Here is a 26,936-nt window from a genome sequence, read left to right on the forward strand (position 1 = left end):
ATCAGCATTTTATCAAGAGTGCTTCTCTATTAATATATAGGGGATTAGAAAATTAGAAAAATTTAGCTAATTTTCCTCTTTTTTTCGGATCACCAATTTAGCTAATTTGTTTCCAGTATTTCTAAAATTTGTGATGATGATTGCTCACGGATTAATGGGATAAAGGAAACGAAATTGGTTTGCTCAAATTATAATAATATTTACATATTGGGATAACCCAACAGCAGAAGGTTGAATCCCGCTTCACGCTCCCAAGGGGAGTACAAGGGGATTAGTCCTTGTTTCTTCCACAATGTAAAGAAAATGTAGATTCTAATAATTTTGGCGTCATCTTCGTCACGATTGGCGTGCCAAAGAATTCACACTTACATTTGCATTTCGTGAAACTAGAGATAAACAGAAAGAAGAAAACTCCTCCATATCAATTTTGATATCGTCGAGGTAGGTTGAGAAAGCCGACCAGTATAGAGGGGAAGACACCATCTTCACAAAGTGTGAACAATCTCTATAGAACGCCACATATCGGTAGTCATGTCCGATCATGCAACGCATATCCCAAAAGAAAGCCCATGTAATGGAGAAAGACTCCGTCGAAAATTGGTGGCTCCCCTCATTGTCAACGAATCCTGAAACAAAAAATCAAGGGCGAGCGGAGAAGCATATGGGCCGAAGAAGAGAGGTCGACATTTTCATCGCAACAACAAAGTGGTGGTAAAACGAGAAAAAGTTGGAAGAAAACATTACATCAGCCGAGTGTCTACGAGAAATACTCTCAATGGAAAGACTTTCGCTCCATTCTCTACGACTTACTAATCAACCGTAACCTCATATGGCCTTCACTCCCTTGCAGGTTTCAAGTTTTTTCCTTTTTTTTTTCTTTTTTGGTTAAATCATACATACCTTCCGCTTAATTTTTGTTCTTGGGTTATCTTGTAGATTTTTTGGGAGAACATTTGAGCATTCTGTTGTGTGGCTTTGTAAGCAGACTTATCATCATGGTTAGCCCTGAGACTTCGGTTCTTTCGGTGAATTCGGTTCGGTTATTTCAGTTTTTCGGTTTTTTTTTAGTTTTGAAAATCTTATCGAATTGAACCGAAATATATTTCGGTTCGGTTATTTCAGTTTCTTGGTTAATTCGGTTTTAAAATTTGAAAACCGAAATTAACCGAAATTTGATTAAAAACATGAAAAAGGATTTTTCGGTTATTTAGAAATAATTTCGGGTTTTTCAGTTTTATTTCAAATATTTCGGTTTTTTCGGTTTTGGTTTTTCTGGGTGATTCGGTATTTTAGGTGTAAATTTCGGTTTTGTTAGATTTTTTCTTAAAAAATAGTAAAATAAAAATAAAATAAAATGAAAAAAATAAAAAAAATAATTCTGTTAACCGAAAACCAAACCGAAATAACCGAAATATTTCAGTTTTTTTGAAAAAAAAAAATTGTACCAATCGGTTCAGCCGCCATAACCGAAACCGAACCGAACACCAAAAATATCGGTTTGGTTCGGTTCAGTTATTTTGGTTCGGTTTAAAATCCCAGGGCTAATCATGGTGAACAAAACTTGATATCTAAAAAAGTTTAGCCAATGAAAGTTGATACTTTAAATGGGGTACAACGAATTTTTTGGTTTAAATGACCTAAATTTGAAAGTTCATGGTTTAAATGGTCTAAATCTGAAAGTTGATGGTTTAAATGATATTTTCTCGAATTAAGTTTTTCATCAAAATGACGTTTTTGTCACTAACGGAAAATGTTAACGACATAGTAACGTCTGTTAGTTGCTCAATATCAGATATAACGTCATGTTTTCTGTGGTTTTATCAACGAAACTTAATGTTTAAAAGAACTAGTTAACGAAAGTTGATGTTTTAAATTGCCTACAATAAAATTCATAGTTTAAATGACCTAAATCTGAAAGTAGTTCACGGTTTAAATGAATTTTTTCTATAAAAAAATATGTACCTTGATTAAGCACTCATAAACTTAAGCACGCCATTGGCTATTAAAAACATTAAATATAGAGTTCATATGAAATGCAAATGTTACATGAACAAAGGAAATGTGTGACATGGTAAGAAAGAAGGACTACGAGGAGGCTGTGACAGACATGAAAGTAAAGACGTGTATGCGCATGCAAAAAGTAGAAAGCGAAGATTTTTTAAGCTGAAAAGAGGAGATTGGGAATAAATAAAACTCTAACGTGTGATTTGAAGACAAAAACCATGTTACATACAATAGTGTTTTATTTGTTTTCTACATACAAATTACAAAAAAAATTAACACACATTTTAAGTTATTTAATTGAAAAAAAAAAACTGTTCTTTTAGCAATAAACTATTTCACAGTTTCCATGCTTTCCTCTACAACGTCCTTCTGCCAAATCTCAGTGATACTCATTTTTTCTCCCAATGCCGCCGAACTCTTATTCAGCTCGGTCATAATGGCCGCTGTGTCATCAAGACTTGGTTTCCCAACCACCTCTTATCAGCTTCAAAATCTTCGCTTTCTGCTTCTTCATAAGCATACACGTCTTTATTTCATGCCCACCACAACAGCCTCATAGGACTCCTTTCTTCTCAGGTCCCACGATCCCATGTTCCTCTCCCTTGGGTACACTCTAAACTCTAAAGTATCGATCAAACTCCATTACCCTGAATATTCTATAGGGTCATAGAAAGCTGCGAGCTACTCAAACATTCCTGACTCAAGCATTTGATCGACGAGGTTACACACGTGCTGGAACAGAACTGGCTCCGAAACATCTATATAGAAGATGCAGAATTCGTACCTCACGTCCGAGCTTATCATAGAAAGACTTAAATTAGGAGCAAAAATCTCAGTTTCCGGGTTTAAACGCTCGCAAAAGAGTGAAACTCTTCCGGGGTAAGTTAACCGTTCTTTGGAAGAAACTCATCCAAAAGATGGTGCTAGACTCCACCTTGCTAATGGACTGGGATAAGCTTTGTTGCAATCTCTATCCCGTTGTAGATTTTCATTTTGTCAGAGTTTATGATCTCTCCAAAAATGGGAAGAAAGGCGGAACAAGAGGAGGCTGTGACGGGCATGAAAGAATGGACGTGTATGCTCGTGAAGAAGCAGAAAGCAACAATTTTGAAGTTGTTAAGAGGTGGTTGGGAAATCAAGAGGCTTGACGCCATGACGGCCATTTTGGCGGGCTGAATAAGAGTTTGACTACATTGGGAGGAGGAAGGAGTAGCATGGAGATTTGACAGAAGGACGTTATGGAGGAAACATGAAAACTATGAACAATTTCTTGCTGGAAGGTAGGTTTTTTTTTTTAATTAAATAACATAAAATGTGTGTCAAAAAATTTGTAATTTGTGTGGTAAGAAGAAATAAACTCTAATGTGATTTGAAGATAAAATTCATTTTACACACAATAGAGTTTTATTTCTTTTTTACACGCAAATTACAAAATAATTAACACAATTTATATTATTTAATTGAAAAAACTATACTTCCAGAAAGAAACTGTTAACAATTTCAACGCTTTCCTCCTCAATGTTCTTCTGCAAAATCTCTATGCCACACCTTTCTCTTCCCAATGACGCCAAACTCTTACTCAGCTCGCCATAATGGCTATCATGGTGCCGAGCCTATTGATTTCCCAAATGCCTCTTACCAGCGTCAAAATCTTTGCTTTCTGCTTTTTTTCAAGAACATACAAGTCCTTACTTTCATGCCTGCCAAAACATCCTCATAGGCATCCTTTCTTCCCATTTTTCTGGCAAGATCATCAATTCAGACAAAATGCAAATCTATAGCAGGATAGAGATTGCAACAAATCTTATCCCAGTCCATGAGCAAGGAAGATTTCGACACCATCTTTGGGTGAGTTCCGCCCAGAAGACGGTGAACTTACCCTGATATAGTTTTTCTCTTTAGCGACATTGGCCATATCTAAAGTATTTTGAGAGGGAAACTCCCTATTTTTGTGGGTGGATCCAACTCCTTTAACCATTCTCTCCTTGCCAAGCGTTTTGACCCGGAAATTGATCCTTTCGCTCCTAATTCAAGTCTTTCTACGATATGCTCAGACCTGAGGTACAAATGTTGCATCTTCTGGATGGAGGTTTCGGAAATCTGAAGACTCAAATTGTTTGGTCATAACACAATATTTCTGCTTTTGAAATGTTTATTGAAATACATTAATGAGCATTTCACAGAATTTGATATGTGCCATCAGAGCCACTGTTATCAATTAGAAGGCCACAAGCCCAAAGCAAAATAAAAAGCCTAATTCATACCTTAAAAAATTGTTTTAGGACTTCTTGCAAGTGTGGGAATCGAACCCATCACCTAACACTCTTCCACCCAGACTTTAACCAGTAGAATTATAAACGATTTTTGACAAAAATAGAGCTGAAAAATAAGTAGAACCGGACCGCAAGCACATGCTTTCACTAGCTCGTGGCTTGGGCTGGCTCTGTGTGCAATTTCCAAGAGTGGGAGCAAGATGGTTACGAAGGAAAGTTAGATATGATTATTTATTATCAAATAATATAATTTGGCATGTGTAAGATATTGATTACCATATCATACTTTTTTCCTACTAATGTCACAAATGTTTTTAAAAAATTGGACTTTTGTTTCAATCATAATTCATAAGAGACTAGATTTGTTTTTTAGAATTTTACGTGCGTCTTGTAAAATTCTGAAACTATTGAATATTTCTATTTTACGTAGTGTCCTTAATTCTACTGAAGGACTTCAAGGACGAATCCTAGAGGTCATAGGTTCGATTGTCACTGACACTTAAGAGATGACTATATTATATACTCTAGTTTTCAGGCATGAGAATAAAATAAGGCACTCATGCAAATATAACCTCTTAATCATAAAAAAATATAGATTTATATGAATACTCTTTCAAGAACTATTTTTGTGTGTTTTCCGTTTACGTTTAGAAAGATGTTTAAGGATATTATAAATTCCTAATTTGACAACTTATGCTTATACTATTTCGAAGCATTAATATATGAAAATTGAAAATAGTAAACTTTGAAAAGCTGATCTTTTAAGATCTTTGAAAATTGTTGAGCTTTTAAGAACTTTACAAGATGTTAACAAAACTATACATGTAATATACATGCAAGTAAAATCAACTGTAGAAATCTAGATAATTTGAAATTATGAAAGTGATTTTAAAAACTTGACTAAGCTCTTGTTTAATTATATAGGTGAAATTTTATGAATACCATCTCATGGACAACGCTACATGACAATTTCTCCAAACAATATTTTTTACGAGATCATCTTCTTATATCAATAAATTCCATAGCTCAACGATTATCAAAATTCTTACCAATTTGCAAATTACCTGTACTCATCACGTTTTTTGTGAAGCCTGGATCTTGGTAGACTATCGAGCAAGCTTCATTCTTTGATTTCTTGTTATAGCGAGCAACACAATTGTTTTTCTTTTTACCTCTCTTCTATCTCTTTTTCTTTTGCTTCATTTTTAGTACTTTCTTGTCGACTTTTCTTTCAAGATTTAAAAGAAAAAACTATGAAACGTCTTTTAGGAAGTTTTCTAATATGCTAACTTTTTTTATGTTAAAAAATAGTAGATTTGTCGTTGGACGATAGAATCGGTGTTTACTGCACTGCGAACACGTGTTATGATGTGATTAATGTTTTTTAATTTTATTTTTCTATCTACGAAATTTTTATAGAAGCTAGAAAGTAGATTTGTCGTTGGACGATAGAATCGATGTTTACTGCATTGTGAACACGTGTTATGATGTGATTAATATTTTTTAATTTTATTTTTCTATCTACGAAATTTTTATAGAAGCTAGAAAGTAGATTTGTCGTTGGACGATAGAATCAATGTTTACTGCATTGCGAACACGTGCTATGATGTGATTAATGTTTTTTAATTTTACTTTTCTATCTACGAAATTTTTATAGAAGCTAGAAAGTAGATTTGTCGTTGGATGATAGAATCAATGTTTACTGCATTGAGAATACGTGTTATTATGTGATTAATGTTTTTTAATTTTCTTTTTCTATCTACGAAATTTTTATAGAAACTACAAAATAGATTTGTCGTTGGACGATAGAATCAACGTTTATTGCATATAATTGGTTTTGCTAGGAAATTTTACCACCATTTTGTTTTGCAGATGTAGAGAGATTTTATCATAACAATAAATATATGAGGTTTCTTGCATTATAGTGATCCAACAACTTACTTATGCCTCTGAAATTTGAACAGTTTGTTATTAGTCGTAATGCCCTATTTATTGTGGGGCAGTGGTTTGTGCCAACTTCTTACAAAGATCCTGAGCTAGCAACAAGAAGAAGTTGGGTTTTGTGTTTTGTTGTAAGCAGAGATGAATAAGGCCCAAGTGAAGAAATGTTGTTTAGTTAGAGTACAACCTAGTGTTAGTTATTTCTAGAGTCTAAATGTAATTGTTATGAGTTGTTGTACTAATGTGGCTTGTGTAAGACTCTGGTCTAGTGTGTAAAGTATGGGTGCATGTGTGAGAAGCAACTAGTAGAAGTAGTATAAGTATGTATGTGTCGGGTTGTAAGAAAATATCAATATCCTTGTGATCCGAAATATCAATGTAGACAATTAAAGAATGATCTCTTTTCTCATATTGAAGAAACGTTTGGTTGTTTTATGAAGAGAAACATGTTAAGCTTCTCTACCCACGAAACGTTATGAACAATAGCTTAACCTTGTTAACTCCAAATCAAACCTCCATTAATGAACTAATGTTTGATTACAAAGCTCAATATCTCTTAATAAAAGGAACTCTCAACTCTCAGATTACAAAGTGATAGATTGAACAAGTGAAAGATGAAGTCATATCCTCAGCATACCTTCGGATCTTCCTTTCCCATACGTTAGTCTCATAGCGACTAATCCCTCACAACATTCATCATGCCCCTTTGTGATGCGTCTCCTCTTTATGTATAGACACCATGTGATGCTAACACACCCTTAACCCGTCTCACGTGTTGAGTCCTTTGTCATCTTCTGGTTCTCCTCTCCACACGTACATGACTGATCCTTATATGCCTTGTCATCAGCCTTTCTTCTTCTCAAAAACACGCGCTGCACCTTATCAAAACAAAACACAAACAAGAGAGTAAAGAGAGAGTAATGTTCTCTTTGTCTTCGTTAAACAGAGGAACAAAACAGAGAGAATGAGTGTGAGGAAAAACTGACCTCCAAAGTGAAAATGGGGTCAAAAGTTCAACATGGTATCAGAGCTTGAGTATCCTTGGAGCCTGCACAAATAAAAAAAAAAGAAAGGTGAGGCCACGAGGAGAAGATGTCATGGACAAAGAAGAGTCCACAAAGTGAGAACAGTATGAGAAAGACTGAAGAAGAAGAGAATACAATCTCAGGAAGAAAAAACTAAAACTCTTTCCCAATCGAAACGAAAAGGAAATTAAAAAACTCTTTCCCAATCGAAACGAAAGGGAAATACAAAACGAAACCAAGGTAGTAATCTTACTTCTTTGGGAGTTTTGATATAGACACTGCATGAACATTTCGTGATCTTTTTTTTTGCTTCTAACCATTTCAGAATCGAGCGGACCTCTTATGAAGGTCTCCCATGAATATTTGGCTAGCTCTTACCACACTTGAATTATTTCTGGATTCACATTGGTATCTTCCTACCTGAAGAAGGCTGAACCGGGCGGAAAGATGGTGAGCACTATTAAGTCATGCCTCGTTGTTTTCAGATTAAGTTCATGGTGCAACCACTCTGAATTGTCTGTCTCTGCCTTGTACTGATTTAGAAATGATCTGATGCTTTTCAGGTAAAGACTGTTATAATTGGTCTTGGAGCAGGGTTACTTCCGATGTTCCTCCATGGATGCTTGCCATTTTCCGATATTGAGGTAATTTTCGTTTAAAAGGATTGATCAGGGTGAGTTTTTTCGATTGACACTTATCTCCTTCTACCATCCTCCAAAGGGCTCGAACAGTGGAGGATGGTAGAAGGAGATTAGCCTTCAGGATTACTAGGAGTGCTTTCATAAACCACATCTTCAACGACCACTTTTCCAGTCAAGGAAGATGTAACCTACAATCGAAATAAACAGCAAGAAACAAAAAAGATCAGCATAACTACTAGAGTTTTACCAATAACGAAACAATGACGATCTGCAAAAGTCAAGAAATGAAGCAACAACAGATAACAGCTTTTTAAGTGATTAATTGCATATATCTATTAGTAGTAATAATACCTCATGGACAGTATCACGCTTTTTGATCCCATCACTTGCCATCATATATACCTGTAGCACCAGTTCAATACAGCTAAAAATAAACAAGCGATAATGGGGAATATAGTATGAGTTAGGATTGTAAAACAATTAAGAAAAGCTGTTACATCAAGATATGGAAAGTATATAGAAATAAGAACTATAAACATACGGTATACGAGCTTCTTCATCATCATTTCTAGGAGCTAGTTGTGTCACCATGGGAGATAAATCATTCTGAAGTGAAAAAATTTACAAGGGAAAACTAATCAATAAGTAGACAACATAACGAATCAGACGATGAAAAATGCAGACTGTACCTGTATATCCTCCATGGTGGCGCCACTATGGCTACTGTCGAGAAAAACCTTACACAAGGAAATTTAAGATTTGTTTACGTTCTCATGCTGCGAGCAGATGAAGGAAAAAACATGGTGAATATGAAGAGGCTTTAGCATATATAGCTTACCATTATGAGACGAGCGGCCTGAGAACTCTCGACAACCTGCCACTGTCCTTCCTCTGAACAGAACAGCCACTCATGAGCACGAGTCTGAAATTTAACACTCCTTTTAATTGTTCAAACAAATTTAAACTTAACATCCACATCACTTTTAGCGAAAATTTTAAGGATTTATGGTCTTGAAAAAGCTTACCTTGGGGACAAGAAAAACACCAAAATGATACACAAATGGCTCAGTTTGCTTCTGAGCATCAAGAAGCACGGCTCTATAACTGAAATTGCTTCCTTGGCCACCCAAAGTAAAATTTATACGGCGACCTCCCGTAAACTATGCCAAATCTCCTTTATCACCAACTTTTAAATCTACATGAGAATACAATAAGTCTGAGCCATTATTCCAGTCTCTACGTATTTGGTTCTCACTCTCCAGGGCTTCACGCATACCAGAACCCTACAATATCATTCAGAATCGTATATTAAAGTATAGACATAAGAAGAATTTAAGAGCTAGGAAAATTGATATATGAAGTGAACAGTGGTTTCAATTAACAGTAGATACATAAAGATATATACAAAGATAATTGTTAACGGGAAGAAATCATCTCATCTCTAAACAAAAATTTCGTATAATTGGATGAAACTCAAGTTCAAAACAGAATTACCTGATTATCGTTGCGACAAATAGATAAAAGATCGAAAGAAGAGGTTATATCGTGCAGTAAAACGGAATTATCCTTTTCAGCCACCGCCATAAACGTCTTAAGATTCGAGCGTTTTTGAGAGATTGAATGAGCAGTCATCTTCCAGCACCTTTGTTTCTGTTATCATTAGGTGAACTACTTCATAGCTATCGTTTTCATCTTCCAACCAAAGCGAAGTTTTGAAAAGAGCAATGCTGTAAAAACACAAAGAATTTAAACTAGCCAGAGACTATACAATGATGAAAACGATAGCTATGAAGTAGTTCGCCTAATGATAACAGAAACAAAGGTGCTGGAAGTACCTAAGACATGTGTTTCAAATAAATTGTTGTAGTTTGTTAGATAGACATTAAACACTAACAGGTCCAACAAGAGAAAGGGTGTTTTGTTAGTAAAGGACAAGTAGAATAATTGTTGTAGTTGTTAGTCTAAAGAGTTGTTGCTAGTGTTGTTGATGTAAGTGTACCTAGGAGTATGGTGTAGTGTACTAGTCATCATGATTAGGTCTAAGTATGCAACTGTAGCAAGTGGAGAACCACTATATGTATGTGTGTCTTGTGTTTGTAAGAAATCTATCCTTGGATCCAATATCAAAATGTAGACAATTAAAGTTTCTCTCTTCTCTCTTAGTAAAGAAACGTTTGGTGTGAAGAGAAACAAACACAAGAGAGAGAGAGAGTAACTCTGCTTCTGTTAAAAACAGAGAATAGAAACAGAGCATAAGAGAGTGTGAGAGAGCTAACTGACCTCAAAGTAGTGATTAGTGCATAATGCATAACCTGAATGTCAATTGCAGAGATGACATACATAGTGATCGAGGGGGGGGGGGGTGTTCATTCACATATTCATCAAATAATAAACAAGAAGAGAAGAAAAACGTACACAACTTCAGAGACTTCTAACAATGATTAATCCCCAAGAAATATATACAGATCTGGATTACAAAGATTTCAACCACTAGTGATCATACCCTTACAATTATAATCTTGACGACGGCCAAAAATCAGTGGCTCCTCCTAGCCAGGAAATAGTGTTGAAGCAAAATGCAAATCTATCCGAGAAAGTTCATCCGACGCACCTTCGTTGGCACAAACCTCCAAACTATATGTTGTTGTCGGTATTAGATCCATCGGAAGACTGTCCCCGCCAGATGACCCTGACGAATCGAGCATAGAAGAATCCGAAACACCATCATCATCATCATCATCATCATAAGAAGCCATCTCCAAAGAAAGAGAAGACAAACGTAACTCTGATTGATTTTGCTGGTCGGAAGGTATTACTTCCTTTTCACAACCACCACCGAACTTGTTTGGATCATTATCACAAGGAGCCATCTCCAAAGAAAGAGAAGACGAACCTAACTCTGATTGATTTTGCAGGTCGGAAGGTATTACTTCCATTTCACAACAAGGGTTCATGTTATCAGTGGCCGGCATTGAATCAACAGGATAATAATCACCGCAAGATAACCCTAACGTGAGAGGATTGAGCACAGAAGAATCCGAAACACCAGCATCCCTAGGCTTGTGCGTGGAGCTGCTTCTTCCTATTATACTCATCTTTTTCTGCTTGATCCCAAGTAAGTGCGAGTCAAGGTTGACGAGATGGTTCCTCAACTCGTCACCCGACAAACCCTTGAGCATTGGGAGGCCGTAGAGATCGCTGGCATGATTCTTCCTCTTCAGATCACTTAAACCATTGAATTTGGCTACTATCTCTGGTATGGCTTGTGGGTTCTCTTCCGGCTCAGGCCAGACATGGAGATCATTGTCGGGGCCGTAACAAATGAAACCGACAGAGTTGCCACAAAGAACAGAGAGCTCTGTTGCTTTTTTCTTAAAAGTAGGAAATATCTGTTTAAAAAAGTTCCTCTTCGCCCTCTTCAAATCATCATCATCATCATCATCATCACCACAGGACTTGCTTGGAGAAGATGAGCGTAACAGTGATTGATTTTGCTGGTGGGAAGGTATTACTTGATTCTCGCAACGAGGGTTCATGTGATCAGTGGCCGGCAGTGGATCCACCGGAGAATAATCGCCGCAAGATAACCCTAACGTGAGAGGAGGATTGTGCAGAGAAGAATCAGAAACACTACAAACCTTGGAAGCAGCAGCACTAGATCCCAAATTGTTAACAGTTTCGTGATCCCTAAACCCTAATTGATCATCGGACAAAGCCGCCGCCTCCTTGCGGTTTGAGATGATGGCGGCGGCGTTGTTGTCTGAAACCCTAAGATGATCATCATTGGGCGGCTTCTTCGAGATTCCTCTTTTTGTTAATAAACTCATCTTTTTCTGCTTGATCCCAACTGATTGGGAGTTAAGCTTAGCGAGATGTCTAAGCAATTCTTCATTTGACAAACCCTTGAGATGTGGCAAGTCGAAGAGATCCGAGGCGTGACTCATCCTCATGTGGTCGCTCAACGAATTGAATTTTCCAACAATCTCCGGTAACGCTTGTGGGTTATCTTGAGGATCAGGCCAGACATGGAGATCGTTGTCGGGACCGTGACAGATGAAGCCAACAGAGTTGCCGCAAAGAACAGAGAGCTCTATGGCTTTCTTCTTAAAAGTAGGAAATTTCTGTTTGAAAAGGTACTTCTTCGTCTTCAAATCATCATCGCCATCGCCACCACACTTGGATGGATTTTTATCACAAGGAGCCATCCACAAAATCAAGTAGATCTATAAAAGTTTCAATCGGAGTAGAAAGAGAGAGAGAGAGAACGAATGAGAGTAATGTAAATAAATAAATAAATAATGATGGGAAGTGATAAAAAGACTCTGTAATATATTTATATAGAGACTCTGCAAGATCAACGGCCATAAATGCTACAACGTTTTCCTTTTTTTTCATAGCTAAAGATTCTCTGATTTTCCATTGGAATTACGAATTGTTTCTACGTTTTCCTTTTCTTCATAGCTAAGAATCTAATATTTCCTCATTTTCCATAGGAATAACGACGACGTTGGTACGTTTTCCTTTTCAGCTTGGAACTTTTTTTTTTTTCTTTCTAATATGAATTCTTAGACATTATTGTATAGTTTTCTCTAATCTCCAAAAAATAATAATGGAAAATTGCAAATCTTAGCTGATATCTAGGAAATATTAGAAAATCTTAGCTAATTATTTCTTCATTTTTATTTTTCACCAACACAGCTAATTTCTATATTTATAAATTTGTGAAGATACATTATTGTATAATTTTCTCTAATCACCAAAATCTTAGAAATCTGGAAATCTTATCTGATTCCTAAGCAATATTTGAAACAAATATTGAAAATTTGTTATGAAATAACCACACCTAAACACCAAACGAAGATCCTAAGTAGCACTGAAACGGGTACGAAGTCAAGAAATGGGGACGGGAACGGGAACCGAAAACGGCAAACTTAACTCCCAATCAAGAAATGGCAAACTTAACTCCCAAAACTGAAACGGGTACGGAGTCAAGAAATGGATACGGAGACGGCATGGGTATGTCAATAAAAATACCTATAGGACACAAATATTTAAGAAACCACACATATATAAGACTCTACATAAAAAATACAAGTATGTATTAATATCCTCTGTACTTGTGTATATGCTCAAGACTTATTCTAGCTTAAGTTTCATCGTTATCCATCAAACAGTAAACTCTAAACATATTTGAAGTAAAAGAGATGAGGACTAAACAGAGGATATAGGAAACAATGAACATGTATAGTAATGTCAAATCTTAAGAAATCAAAGTTAAATGATATTTCCTATTCTTTTATGTTTTATTTGGAGGAAAAATAAGTGAATAAGTCGTCGAAACGTTTCAGAAACGTTTCTAAAACCCTATTACCGCCGTCCCCAAAACTGCCGCCGTCCCTGTCCTGTTAAAAACGTCTCAGAGACGTTTTTTGCCGTTTCCGTGAAGTCCCCGTACCCGGGACATTTCCAATACGGGAGACGTCATAAAACTGCCGTCCCCGTGCATCATAGCAAAGATCCAATGTTCAATACAAACAAGGAATCCTCTAATTCATCTTGTAAGAGCCTAGTGTTGATCCCTATAGAGGACCATGGAGTACTTAATTAGTGTTGATCTAACTTCTAAGGCACATACATACAAATATTCAGTGTTAGCCTAGTCTACTTCTTTTTCATCTTCATAACAAGTTTTAAAAAGCAGTACAAACTAAAAATAGTGTCTCAGTCGAGGTACAGATACCTGGACATATCAGTTTGTGAACTATATGACTACAGAAACATGTGATCAGAATCATGGATTTATCGTTTGCTGATTTTGATCTTACCCAAAAATTGAGGCAAACATTGGTGTCAAGAAGGTGAGTGAGCTGAGTTTAGTTAGGCTTCCTGCAAAAAAAAATATGACATCATTACATCATGAGAGATCTCAAACCCGAAGCAGCGAAAGTCTCTCGAGAAAGGGCAGTGATATAGAACTTTTAGTAGCGCTGTAGAAGTAAACACCGTAGCTAACTGCGCTGCCAAAAATAGATGTGTAAAGAAGTGCTATGACATCATTTTTGGATAAGTCTTGAAGACTGCCGCTAAAAACTGGGTCATGGTTTAAACGGAAACGGCCAAAAGAGGAAGGCCACCAATAAATAATCATATGCTGCAGATAAATTTTGAAACAATTTAGTTTGGTTAAGTTCTTGTAAGAACTCTAAGACATAAGCCATTGAAGAGAAATGAGGACAAGTAAGGTTTGAAAGGACCGAGGATCAAGTATCATTACCCAACCGGTAGCCATAATTGGATCCTAGTATATTGAGACCCATCGAACCATCACAGTGCCAATAGCCATCTACTATCTATGGTGAAGAACAAGCCATGATGAACCAAGCTATATTCCAACACTGAATCCGTCGAATGATTCTTCGCTTGTTCTTGGATCAGTTAGCTCTGGCTAATCAAAGAATCTGTTTTAGACGCATCTACGTTGAATCCAAACACTGCCCCCACATCTGAGAACTGTTAACAATCACTAGACTTTGCAACTTGTACCAAATCATTATTCACCTTCTTAACCTCATTTACTAGCAAATGTGATTCACTGAGACATTGCTCTTCATCATTATCAGTTTCACCATTCTCTAATTCACAACCAATTTGATATAGCAAATATGGGATTAGGCGCACGTGGTCAAAAGGGTAAGAAGCATGGTTGTGTGGCACGTGAAAAGCGTGAAGAAGGAATAAAAAGTAGACGTTGGATGACGGTTTAAGGTTGTCAACGTCACAGAAATAAAGGGGAGGGCGTTAACGGTGTTTGTCGGACGTTTGTCTGGGTCGTTAGCCGACGTAGCAGCCTATATGAGCATTTGTTAGCTCCTCGTTTATTATTATGCAAAAAGTAGAACTTGCAATCATCTAGAATTCTCTAGAGTTATCTTTCCTCATTGTTTGCTGGAGATCTCTCGTGAGGCTCATGCAGGTGGGATGATAATGCTGCATTTCCAGTGAACGTTGTGTTATTTGTATTCCGATATCTATTTATAAAGAACTCTGTTTTGTTTTCCTCTGTTTCTATTTGAGTTACTGATTTACATTATCATTGGTATTAGAGCTAAGCTATCCTCAGAACGATGGTTGGAACTCGATCTCAGCCGAATAGGGTGGAAGATGGTTCATCGGTGGAATTTTCTGAAGCGAAGACGGTGGACGAAGCTCCGATGGTGCAGATCCTTAACCGGACGGAAGCGTTAGAGTTGGCGATCGCTGAACATAATAAGAAGATAGATCGGAACATTACTGACATGTTCGACATGATTAAGATGATCCCGAAACAGACGGTGTACAACAACGATCAGAAAAATAGTGGAAAGGGTCTGATGGCCGTGTCAGCAACGCCAGGCTCATCTGCAGGTTACTCTGATCAACAAGGTGGTCGATCTGCAGGATATGTTGATCAACAACGAAGTGGTGGATCTGGGTTAACTGGTCAATATCACGGTGTCGCTAGACTGGGTAAGGTTGATTTCCCTCGTTTTGATGGTGTATGGGTTACTGAATGGTTGGGTAAGGTAGAGGACTTTTTCTCTTTGGATGGTACACCCTGTGAATCTAAGGTGAGGATGGCTTCGATACATTTTGACAGTCATGTGGCTACATGGCATCACGCCTTGGTTCAAACACCTATGGGAAGAAGTGTCTTGCGTGATTGGGGTTCATATAAGCTTTTGCTAAAGGAAAGATTTGAAAATGTGATGGAAGATCCCATTGCAGACCTCAAAAATTTACAGGAAACTGATGGGATAGTTGATTACCACCAGAAGTTTGAACTAATTAAGACTAGAGTATCACTCTCTGAGGAGTATTTGGTGAGTGCTTACTTAGCAGGACTCAGGCTGGACACTCAGATGCACATACGCATGTTTCAACCACAGTCTGTGCGGCAATGTTTGGTGTTGGGACGTCTGTATGAAAAAGCTCATCCCCAACACAAGAGTAACACTGGAGGCGGTTATAACTCTAAGCCACACTATAATGGTTCTGCTTCTAAGCATCAGACGTCATTTAAGAAGGATAACTTAGTTGAAGCGTCTAAGCAAGGATTTCAGGCACCTGCTAACAGAAATTTTTTATCTCAAGAAGAAATGAGTGATCGTAGGGCCAAGGGTTTGTGTTTCATTTGTGACGAGAAGTATACACCCGACCACTATCTCAAACATAAAAAATCTCAGGTGTTTATGATAGAAGTAGAGGAAGAGGATGATGAGTATGAAGCAGACGAGACTCAGGAGGAGAAGAATGAAGAGAAAGACAACCCTCGAGTTTCTATCAGTTCTGTATCTGGTGTTTCGGACTACATGACTATGAAGGTTAAGGGAGTTCACAACAAGAAGGATTGTTTATACTACTATACTACTAGACTCCAGATCAACCCACAACTTCATGGATCCACGTACAGTAGAGAAGTTGGGAGTCACTGTGCAATCTGCAGGAGTAACCAGAGTGACAGTTGCAGATGGCAGCAAATTAGGGGTACAAGGACGTGTCTCACAGTTTCAATGGTCGTTTCAGGGTACTCCATTCAAGGATGGCTTTATGCTGATACTGTTAGGGGGTTGTGACATGGTGTTAGGAGCGCAATGGCTAGCTCCCTTAGGAGATATCACCTGGAACTTACAAAAGTTAGAGATGGGATTTTGGTGGAAAAGACAGAAAATGCTACTCCATGGAATCAAACAAGGGGCAATACGAACGGTGAAAGCCACTAAGTTCAACAAAAAGCAAGACGAAGCGGTTCAGATTTCCATGATTTGTGCTCAAGAAGTAGTTCAGCAGGAGGCTGTTATGTTATATGCTGTCGAGATAAGCCAACGGGAAAATGCGAATAACTCTGCAGTTTTAAAGTTGAAGAGCGAATACTCCGACATTTTTGAAGCACCTACTTCACTACCTCCTTTCATAGAAGAACACAATCACAAGATTGTGCTTAAGTCTGGTTCTGATCCAGTCAATCAACGGCCTTACCGTTATGCTACCTATCAAAAGGACGAGATTGATAAAATTGTTAGGGAGCTGCTCTTCGCAGGAACCATTCGTGTTAGCTCGAGTCCATTCTCTTCTCCTCTGGTGTTGGTTAAGAAAAAAGATGGTAATTGGCGACTTTGTGTGGATTACAGAAGATTGAATGGCCTCACAATTAAGAATAGGTTAACTATTCCTCTTATTAAAGACTTGTTGGACGAGCTAGGTGGTTCCGCGGTATTCTCTAAGATCGACCTACGAGCTGGCTACCACCAAGTGCGAATGGAACCTGAGGACATCCACAAAACTGCTTTCAAGTCTCACAACAGGCATTTTGAGTATTTGGTGATGCCTTTCGGCTTAACCAATGCACCTGCGACTTTTCAAGGACTGATGAATGCAGTCTTGAAAGAGTTCTTACGCAAGTTTGTCCTCGTTTTCTTTGATGATATATTGGTCTACAGTTCCACTGTTGAGGATCACATAGTTCATCTCAAGCATGTCTTTCACACGATGCGTCAACATCATTTGTTCGCTAAAGAAAGCAAATGCGCGTTTGCAACAGACCGAGTTGAGTATTTGGGGCATTTTATTGCTGTTGGTGGGGTATCTACAAACCCTAAGGTCAACGCTGTTGCAGACTGGCCAACTCCTTCCAATGTGAAGCAGTTGCACGGGTTTTTTGGTTTTGCGGGCTACTACAGACGCTTTGTCAAAAACTTTGGCACTATAGCTCGGCCATTAACAGTCCTTACCAAGAAAGACGCTTTCCTTTGGTCTCAAGAGGCTTCGGCTGCTTTCAAAAGTTTAAAGGATGCGTTATGTCAAGCTCCTGTGTTAGCATTACCGTTATTTGACAAACCATTTGTGGTGGAAACGGATGCTTGTACAACCGGAATTGGAGCAGTATTAATGCAGGAGGATCACCCCTTGGCGTTCATCAATCGTCACTTAAAAGGTAGACAACTAAACCTTTCTATCTACAAGAAAGAGTTACTCGCTGTGGTATTTGCTGTTCAAAAGTGGCGTCATTACTTGTTACCAAATCATTTTGTGATCAAGACGGATCAACGAAGCTTGAAGTATCTATTGGAGCAAAGGTTGAACACTCCTATTCAGCAACAATAGTTGTCCAAGTTACTTGAGTTTGACTATGAAATCCATTATAAATAGGGAAAAGATAACATTGCAGCTGATGCATTGTCACGATTTGATGGAGCTGAAGTATTGCACATGACGATGTCGGTGTTGGAATGTGACCTTTTGAAAGATATTCAAGCATGTTACAGTCAAGATAAGGAGTTAAGTCAGTTGATTACGGAGTTGCAGGCTAATCCGGAGGCAAAGAAGCATTACTCTTGGGTGCAGTCGGTGCTGCGGAAGAAAAGCAAAATTGTGGTGCCTAATGATCTTAAGCTTCGTGATTCTATCTTACAGTGGATGCACTGCTCAGGTGCAGGAGGACATTCAGGCCGTGATGCGACTTATAAAAAGGTGAAAGGGTTGTTTTTCTGGAAAAGCATGGCATTGGACATTCAAAGTTACATTCGCAGTTGTGCTGTCTGTCAACAATGTAAGTATGATACCTCTGCGTACCCTGGCTTACTACAACCGTTGCCTATCCCAAATGCTATTTGGACCGATCTTTCCATGGATTTTATTGATGGACTTCCACCATCCAATGGCAAGACCGTTATTTTTGTGGTGGTTGACAGACTCACAAAAGCAGCTCATTTCATGGCATTGTCTCACCCTTATACTGCCATGTCTGTGGCTCAAGCATTCATGGATACTGTTTTCAAGCTTCATGGGTGTCCTCAGTCAATAGTAAGTGATAGGGATACAGTATTTGTTAGTAACTTTTGGCAGGAACTCTTTTCACTGCAAGGGGTCGAGTTGAAGTTCTCCAGTGCTTATCACCCACAGAGTGATGGACAAACAGAATTTGTGAATCGCTGCTTGGAGACGTATCTGCGCTGTATGTGTAGTGAGAGACCTCATTTGTGGTCAAGCTGGCTTCCATTGGCAGAATTCTGGTACAACACAAACTTTCATACCTCGACACAGCTCAGTCCTTTCGAAGCTGTTTATGGACAACCGCCACCAATACACCTACCTTATCTTCCTGGTGAATCCAAAGTTGCAATGGTTGCACGGAGTTTTCAGGAACGTGAAAGTATGTTGTTGATTCTTAAGTTTCATCTCCTCAGTGCTCAACATCGAATGAAACAATTCGTTGATTCTCTTCGATCAGAGAGAAGTTTTGATATTGGCGACTCTGTTTTCGTATTGCAGCCTTATCGTCAAGGATCAGTGGTCGTACGGTCAAACCAGAAGCTTGCTCCTAAGTACTATGGGTCGTACAGGGTTGTTGAACGTTGTGGTCAAGTTGCTTATAAACTGCTCTTGCCTGAGGGTTCTCTCATCCATCCTGTCTTCCATGTGTCCCAACTCAAAGCAGTGGTTGGTTAAACGTCAAGGAAGGGCCGCTACTAAAGTTCTTGTCCAATGGACCAATGAGACTGAAGATGAAGCAACCTGGGAGTTTTTGTATGATCTGCAGCACAAATTTTCGACTTTTGAACCTTGTGGTCAAGGTTCTTCGACGGGGGAGCTTTGATATAGCAAATATGGGATTAGGCGCACGTGGTCAAAAGGGTAAGAAGCAGGGTTGTGTGGCGCGTGAAGAGCGTGAAGAAGGAATAAAAAGTAGACGTTGGATGATGGTTTAAGGTTGTCAACGTCACGGAAATAAAGGGGAGGGCATTAACGGTGTTTGTCGGACGTTTGTCTGGGTCGTTAGCCGACATAGCAGCCTATATGAGCATTTGTTAGCTCCTCGTTTATTATTATGCAAAAAGTAGAACTTGTTATCATCTAGAATTCTCTAGAGTTATCTTTCCTCATCGTTTGCTGGAGATCTCTCGTGAGGCTCTTGCAGGTGGGATGATAATGTTGCGTTTCCAGTGAACGTTGTGTTATTTGTATTCGGATATCTATTTATAAAGAACTCTGTTTCGTTTTCCTCTGTTTCTATTTGAGTTACTGATTTACGTTATCACAATTGAATTCAACAACGACCTATCACTCGATATATCAATCCCAATTTCTTCCACCATCGAATTAGAGAGATGATCTCCACTATCAATCATGAGAATACCTGAATTCTTGTGCTGTAGATATAATGATTGGGAGTTTCTGGCTCTTCGCAAAAGACACACAGCCCTTTCAACCATCTCTCATCAATCTCTTTACACAAGATTCTCTTGTGTCGGCTCGTACACTGACTAAACTTAACTTCTATAGTTCCATGTTCGGTTTTGTTTGTTCATCTCATAACATTTTTAAGATTTACTAGCATTGTAGAATGGTTGGTTTAAGGATGACACACCATTCGTTTTTTTTTCTGTTCTTAACTATATATCTGATACCATCATATGTGTTGCTGGTCTCTCTGAAGCTTTATGATCAGCATAAGATGATTTTTGACTTGTTTGAAAATCAACTGACTGAAGAGTTTGGTGTTACAATTGATTTTTTTTCCCAGTTCTGCTTTGTGGTTTTAGCTAACCTTTGCCTCTAGTGTATTCTTATGAGAAGGAAATAAGAGTTATGGCTTTTTCCATATAAATGGAAATTGTGCTTGCCTCCTTTGTATCTATACAGCTTCTGTATGATTCCATGGCTTACTATTCTTCTAATAACTCCTTTAAGACGCACTAAATCAGAATATAGCCGTTGGGGATAGGCTGTGAATGCTCTCGGGTCCAGACATGGTAAGTCTTGGAGTGTGGGTGGGTAAGATTGGATCCGCCTGATCCAATGGTCATTTCTGTACTTGAAAAATCCCTCAATATTCTCCAGTTGATGTAGAAAATCCCCTGGTCGCCACACATACGTTTGGTAAGAACCAAAGTTGGAAAACTCCAAATAAGGCGAGTGTAGAAACCATTGGTTTAGAAATTGAATAACTTCTAAACCAAAATTGATTTTGTCTTGATTCCAACTCGACGTGTGCCTCTGATGGGTCAAGAATCTAGAACAAGTCGTTTTGTAGCTTTAACTCCTAGTAGTTGGGCTGATATGCTTCAAGAAAGGCACATATTTCTTTGGTACCCTCGGGCTGGTTCTCTCCAAAGGTATTGGTCGTCTTATTGGTGTTCCCTTCCTGTTCTTTGGTTGATGATGATCATTTGATGTCCCCATCACCATTGGATAGATATATATTAATTTACCATTGTTTCTTGACATGAGTTCCAATGCACCTAACTGCTAAACCAATCTAAATACTATAAATATCAAGTATATTTCCAACCATTTCAACAGAAGAAGAGGCAGGCAAAAAAAAAAAAATCCTCACAATCTAAACGATTAAAATATATGAATTCAGTTATGCTTTTGCAATGATCATATGCTCCAAAAGTCTGCTAGTTTGATTAAAGAAAGGATTGCTTAAGCGAGACGGACCAGACATATCATCTATCCCGAGGGAAATGAAACTATACAAAGCGAGTATCAAACTAGAGGTCATAGAAAACTAGAATTAGTTGATAAGAAGGTAATTTATATAATAATAAAAATCTAAAAAAATGCCAACAACAGTTACGATTTTTCGTCGTACCATTTCGTAAAATATATATATATATTTTTTTTTGACAGAAATTTCAACGGTTGCATCTCTTTAAAAAGTTGTGTCTGTTAAATGTAGAGTTGTGTCTCTTACAAACAGTTGTGTCTATTCAAATGTTCACATCTATATAAATTTATATATAAATAAATTCTCATCACTGTATTCAAATTTTCTTTATTTTATATTTTTGACAGAAAATTTCAACGGTTGAGTCTCTCTAAAAAGTTATGTTTGTTAAATGTAGAGTGTCTCTTACAAACAGTTGCGTCTATTCAAATGTTCACATTTTTATAAATTTATATATAAGTGACTTCTCATCATTGTATTCAAAGTTTTTTTTATTTTATATTTTTAACAGAAAAGTTTTACAGTTGCGTATCTCTAAAAAGTTGCGTCTGTTGAATATAGAGTTATGTCTTTTACAATCAGTTGTGTCTATTCAAATGTTTGCATCTTTAGAAATCTATATATAAATAACTTCTCATTATTGTATTCAAATATAATAATAACAATCTGAAAAATGCCAACAACAGTTGCGATTTTTCGTCGTACCTTTTCGTAAAATATACATCTTTTTTGACAGATAATTTCAACGGTTGTATCTCTCTAAGTTGCTTCTGTTAAATGTAGAATTGTGTTTCTTACAAACAGTTGTGTCTATTCAAATGTTCACATCTTTATAAATTTATATAAAAGTGACTTCTCATTATTGTATTCAAATTTTCTTTATTTTATATTTTTGACAGAAAACTTTTACAGTTGCGTCTCTCGATAAAGTTGCGTCTGTTGAATATAGAGTTGTGTTTTTTACAAGCAGATGTGTCTATTCAAATGTTCACATCTTTAGAAATCTATATATAAATAACTTCTCATCATTGTATTCAAATTTTCTTTATATTTGTATTAGTTAAAAGAGAATTTGTTAGAAATGACGTCTCATCACTGTGAGAAATTTATTGCAGTTTGATATACTTTGTTAATCGTTGTAATATTTAATTTTATTCAGTCTCTAGGTATACAACCATCTATTCATCGAGGGTTATCATTATATTGGTATGAATGCAAACCGAAATTTTTGTTTTTAGATGTTAAAAAATGTGGTTCAAGTTGGTTTTTCAGAAAATGAGAGCATATTGGCTCGTATATGTTTGTTTTTTTTTGTCACAAGTATATATATATATATATATATATTTGTCTACTCCATGCTTTTTGATTAGAAAACTAATTGTATTATAGAAAACAATATGGATTTCTATATTTCTATTTTTTTTTAAAATTATCTGATTATGAAATATCAAAAAAAAAATATCACAGTTTGTTCTGTTATATTTTCTACAGTTGGGAATATTCAGTTTATTGGGAGATGGAAAACTGGTGATCAACAGAAAGATTGATGGTTGAGATGATTTTCCAATAAACTATCTTTACGACAAAGACTTATCTACAACTTCATATAGGTTAAGAGAATTTGTATATTTAGTTCTAGTCGTAATACACTCAAATTGAAATCTTAACAACAAAAGATACTGAATATGAAATATTATAAAAGTTTGAAAAGGTTTTGGATTCTGACTGCCAAAAAAAAAGAGGAGTGTGTGAGAGCAATGAACCCGACCGTCATGGGCCGACCATCTTCCTTAGACGTGCACATTGTGATGCTACATCATACACCTAAATATTATTGTTCCCTTCTAATATTTATTATATTATTTATTTATGTGTGACTCGGGATAATTTTCTGTTTAGTTATATTCAAATTTGAGAGGATTGGTAATTTTTTTACTGATTGACTGAATAGTAATATTTATATTCATTTTTTATGAAGTAAAATTGATTTTGGAAATAGAAATATGTTTGAGTTATGCTAAAAAGGATTAATATAATTAATCGAAATGAATTTAAACAAATCATTATGTCAATTTAAGAATGGTCCTCAATTAATATTTTTAATATTTTTATTTTGTTATATGATTATTAAAGAAATTTATAGTGTCTTATACAATGTATTCATAATTTTATCATTTAAAACAAAACAAAAAAAAGAAATTTAAAAATATAATTATTTACATATCATTTTTAACAACAAGAGAATAAGTTGTAACGGTTCATAAAATATACAAAAATATGACTGTAAGGTTAAGAAGATAAGACATGACTATAGATTGCATTTATTCATTTTTCAGAAATTAAAAAATATTTTACGAAAAATTTCGACGAAAAGACATAGATAAAATGTTACATTGAAAACACGCGAACGAAAGGTTAAGACGAATAAAAGCGAACGAAATAACATGAATGCAATGTTATCTCATGGCAGTTAATCGTAAAAAGTTGTTTAATTTGATGTGTGTAGCATTGATAATTATTTATTTAATCATATGTGAAGGTAAGATTATTTTAAGAATATTTTTTAATAAAAATATAAAGAATGTTTCAAAAATTTGTATGTTTTTAAATTTTTTTATTAAATAGTTTAGGAATACTAATAGTTTAATAAATGACTTTAATTAAAAAAAATTATAATAAATATTTTACTAAAATGAGTATTCTCGCGATATCGCGGGGGCTCCATACAGTATGTCTAATAACAGATTACCAAACTAGTTTATTTTAATTTATATATATTTGATAATACTTTTATTTTCACCAAACATCCTTAGATTATATCTGTTGAATTTGCTTGTGAAACCAGAGATGAGTTGATGAGGAGACAATACAAAAGAAAATCCTATTGAATTGAGAGAAATTTACGTTGTAGCCTAAACATTAACAATATATATATATATATATATATATATATATATAATTACTTCATGAATTAAACTTATATATCTTAAATACTTTTATAACTTAAGCAAGCTTCTCACTTGCACCATCCTTCATTAAGATTTAATCATATGCCTCTTTTTTTTCTTTTTTTTTTTGTGAAAAAATGTTAAATTAGATTCAAAAAGATAATAGCGGTTTTATATAAGTTTGTTTTGAAGAGAAAGAACAAAACAAAATAATAGCTAATTTCCAAAGTCAGAGTCTTGATGCATTCAAGATGTGCACATCATCAAATGCCTTTTTCACGGCCTACAATGGCATTAAAAGAACTATATATTGTCAGTAATATGGGAACAGCAAGAATAAGAAAGCCAAAAACTATATAGTGTATATATGGTCTTTTCAAAAATAAGCTATGATTAATTAATTCAAAAATTAAAATCTCCCAACGTAAAATTATGATTAATTAATTCCAAATAATTAGATCAAAACTAACCTCAACTAGTTTGGGTTCAGTGCTTGAATGAAGGTAGTGAGTGACTCTTTCCCGCTCCTTTTTTTTAAACACTCATCAGACTGCAATGTCAAATTATTGACGTTAGTATATATTATTTACTTTCCTTAAGCGAATCGAAACATAATCGGAGATTGGGAGACACACCTTTAGCTTGTAATCAGAAGATTCCTCCTGGATCCACTTTGAGACCTTGCAAGAATAGTAAGAAGCAGTATCTTAAAGCAAGAACTTTTAAAAATCCTCTTCATATTTTTTCAAAGTTCCCATCCCATTCTCCACATAGATATCTAACACGCTTTTCACTAGTTCCCTATCAATCTCTTCGCCCTCACGTTCTTTATGAATCTGGCAAATACAAAAATTGTTAGATAAAAGCAAAATTTAGGCTGAAACTTAGCTTTCTCATTATAGATACCAATACTTAAAAGTGCTATTACAGCTTCTTTGGCAGTGGAGTGCATCTCGCGATAAACCTGTAGTAAATAATTTGCAAGGACAGTTACAAACTTACAAATACATTTAAGGCAGTACAAGTTTAGGAGCTATAAGGAATGCATGACAAACCAGGCTGCAAAAACATGTCAAGCCAACTTCCCTCAGTGTTGGCAGGGAGCTATTAATAACATAGTATCGGTCAATATAATCGAAGACCTTGCTTAACCATTTGACCAGAATTACATGGTTCTTCCACATCCTAACAAGCTCTCTTAGCATATCTTCGTCATTCTTCTCCCTTAAGGATGGCAACAACTAAACCACACATAGAAAAAAAAAACAAAGATTAAGTTAAAAAAAAAAAAAAGAACATGTAATTTTGGTACTCACCGTTTGGATAGTATAATCTTCAAGTACTTGACGATACTTTTCGTAAAGCTGCGGTGAGTAATCGCTGCGATTCTGGATACACATAGTGTAGATAGTTCTGTGAATTACATAAGAAATTACTGTTAATTGTAGCTACCTGTACGTATATATAAAGCTGTTAACAAACAAACATTACATAAGAAGACCTACGTACGTGTAAAGATTCATATAATGCGTAGGGTTAAGTGTTGGTTCACGCTTTCCTTCTATATTCCTTATAAGCTTGGTAATATCTTTCTGCAAGTAGGACCATCCTTCCTCAAATTTAAGGACCATCCTTCTCGTATCTGTTTCAAACTCTCTTGAGTCAAATTCTTTAATAAAGTAATAGACATAATTTTATGCAATATAATAAAGTTAAGATAATTAAAACATAAGTTAGTTCTTGAGAGGTTGTCATTATCGTTACTTTAGCATCCACATTAACAATACTCGACACTAACCTTATCGCAAACCATTGATTAAAACTAATTAGATTACCAAACTAAAGAACAACGACACAGATGTTATGCCAAGAAAGTAATCAGAAGTAATTAAACACACAGAAGCGGAGGTAACTCGATCAAAATCGTGTAAATAGAGGGTAAAACCTAAGACATCACGCACCTGAAAATTCTGAAGAGTGTCGAATCTGATTTCACCAAGATTAACTATAAGAATCGTGAAGTGCGCGTCCTAGCTAGTAGAATAACAAAAGGTATATTTAGAGCCAACTATGAGAAGGCGGTTTTAATCCTTTTTTTGTTAACTAAATAGGAAAAGGAATTAAAAAAAATTATATTATATATTATTTACATGTTGCTATCTAACCAAAAAAATCATAATAGTTTTTTTTTAACGAACATAATAATTCTTATTTTCAAGTTGTTCTTATTTGCAAAATAATAACTCTACTTTTGTTGGTTTTTGCTCATTGTAAACATGCAATTACAAATTAATAACTCTTCTACAGTAATCATTTAGTCTGTTGTTGTTTTTTGTAAACTATGAGTTGAGAAAATTGATTTTTTTCTTTTTCTAAATCAATTAAATAAGCAGAAGGTTAGGGAAATAGAAATACAATAAGTTGTGTAAAAATATATATTAGTATTAGATAAATGATTAAATAATATTAGGGAGGTGTGTTCAATCTAATATTCCAAAAAATTTGAGTTTTATGAAATTTTAAATGATTTTGATAATTTTAATATATTTTTTTTTGAAAGATAATTTTAGTATATGTCGTCAAGTTGTATGTGTGATTTGGGGGGTTACACTTGG

General features: G+C 36.0%; 2 protein-coding genes and 2 pseudogenes across 4 annotated transcripts; 1 reads left to right on the forward strand and 3 right to left on the reverse strand.

The window, feature by feature from the left end:
• LOC104704455 lies at nucleotides 2,331-3,741 on the reverse strand (annotated as a pseudogene).
• Nucleotides 7,643-12,192, reverse strand: LOC104700767. Of its 3 annotated transcripts, XM_019227574.1 has the most exons (8): nucleotides 10,844-12,192; nucleotides 9,379-10,813; nucleotides 8,910-9,167; nucleotides 8,723-8,806; nucleotides 8,574-8,621; nucleotides 8,426-8,490; nucleotides 8,236-8,286; nucleotides 7,643-8,072 (listed from the first exon to the last, which is right to left on the reverse strand). In XM_019227574.1, the coding sequence occupies exons 1-2, from the start codon at nucleotides 12,087-12,089 to the stop codon at nucleotides 10,434-10,436; spliced, it is 1,626 nt and encodes a 541-aa protein (XP_019083119.1). In that variant the 5' UTR covers nucleotides 12,090-12,192; the 3' UTR covers nucleotides 7,643-8,072; nucleotides 8,236-8,286; nucleotides 8,426-8,490; nucleotides 8,574-8,621; nucleotides 8,723-8,806; nucleotides 8,910-9,167; nucleotides 9,379-10,433. The 3 variants fall into 3 exon arrangements, with proteins under 3 accessions (XP_019083119.1, XP_019083118.1, XP_019083117.1); XM_019227573.1 differs by having other exon boundaries at nucleotides 8,723-8,775; nucleotides 9,379-12,192; XM_019227572.1 differs by having other exon boundaries at nucleotides 9,379-12,192.
• On the forward strand, nucleotides 15,009-18,024 carry LOC104704456. Its single transcript, XM_010420543.1, has 2 exons — nucleotides 15,009-16,272; nucleotides 16,334-18,024. The coding sequence occupies exons 1-2, from the start codon at nucleotides 15,009-15,011 to the stop codon at nucleotides 18,022-18,024; spliced, it is 2,955 nt and encodes a 984-aa protein (XP_010418845.1).
• Nucleotides 20,330-25,952, reverse strand: LOC104704457 (annotated as a pseudogene).

This window comes from Camelina sativa, chromosome 7, assembly GCF_000633955.1.
Source record: "Camelina sativa cultivar DH55 chromosome 7, Cs, whole genome shotgun sequence".
In the NCBI taxonomy this organism is placed as follows: domain Eukaryota; kingdom Viridiplantae; phylum Streptophyta; class Magnoliopsida; order Brassicales; family Brassicaceae; genus Camelina; species Camelina sativa.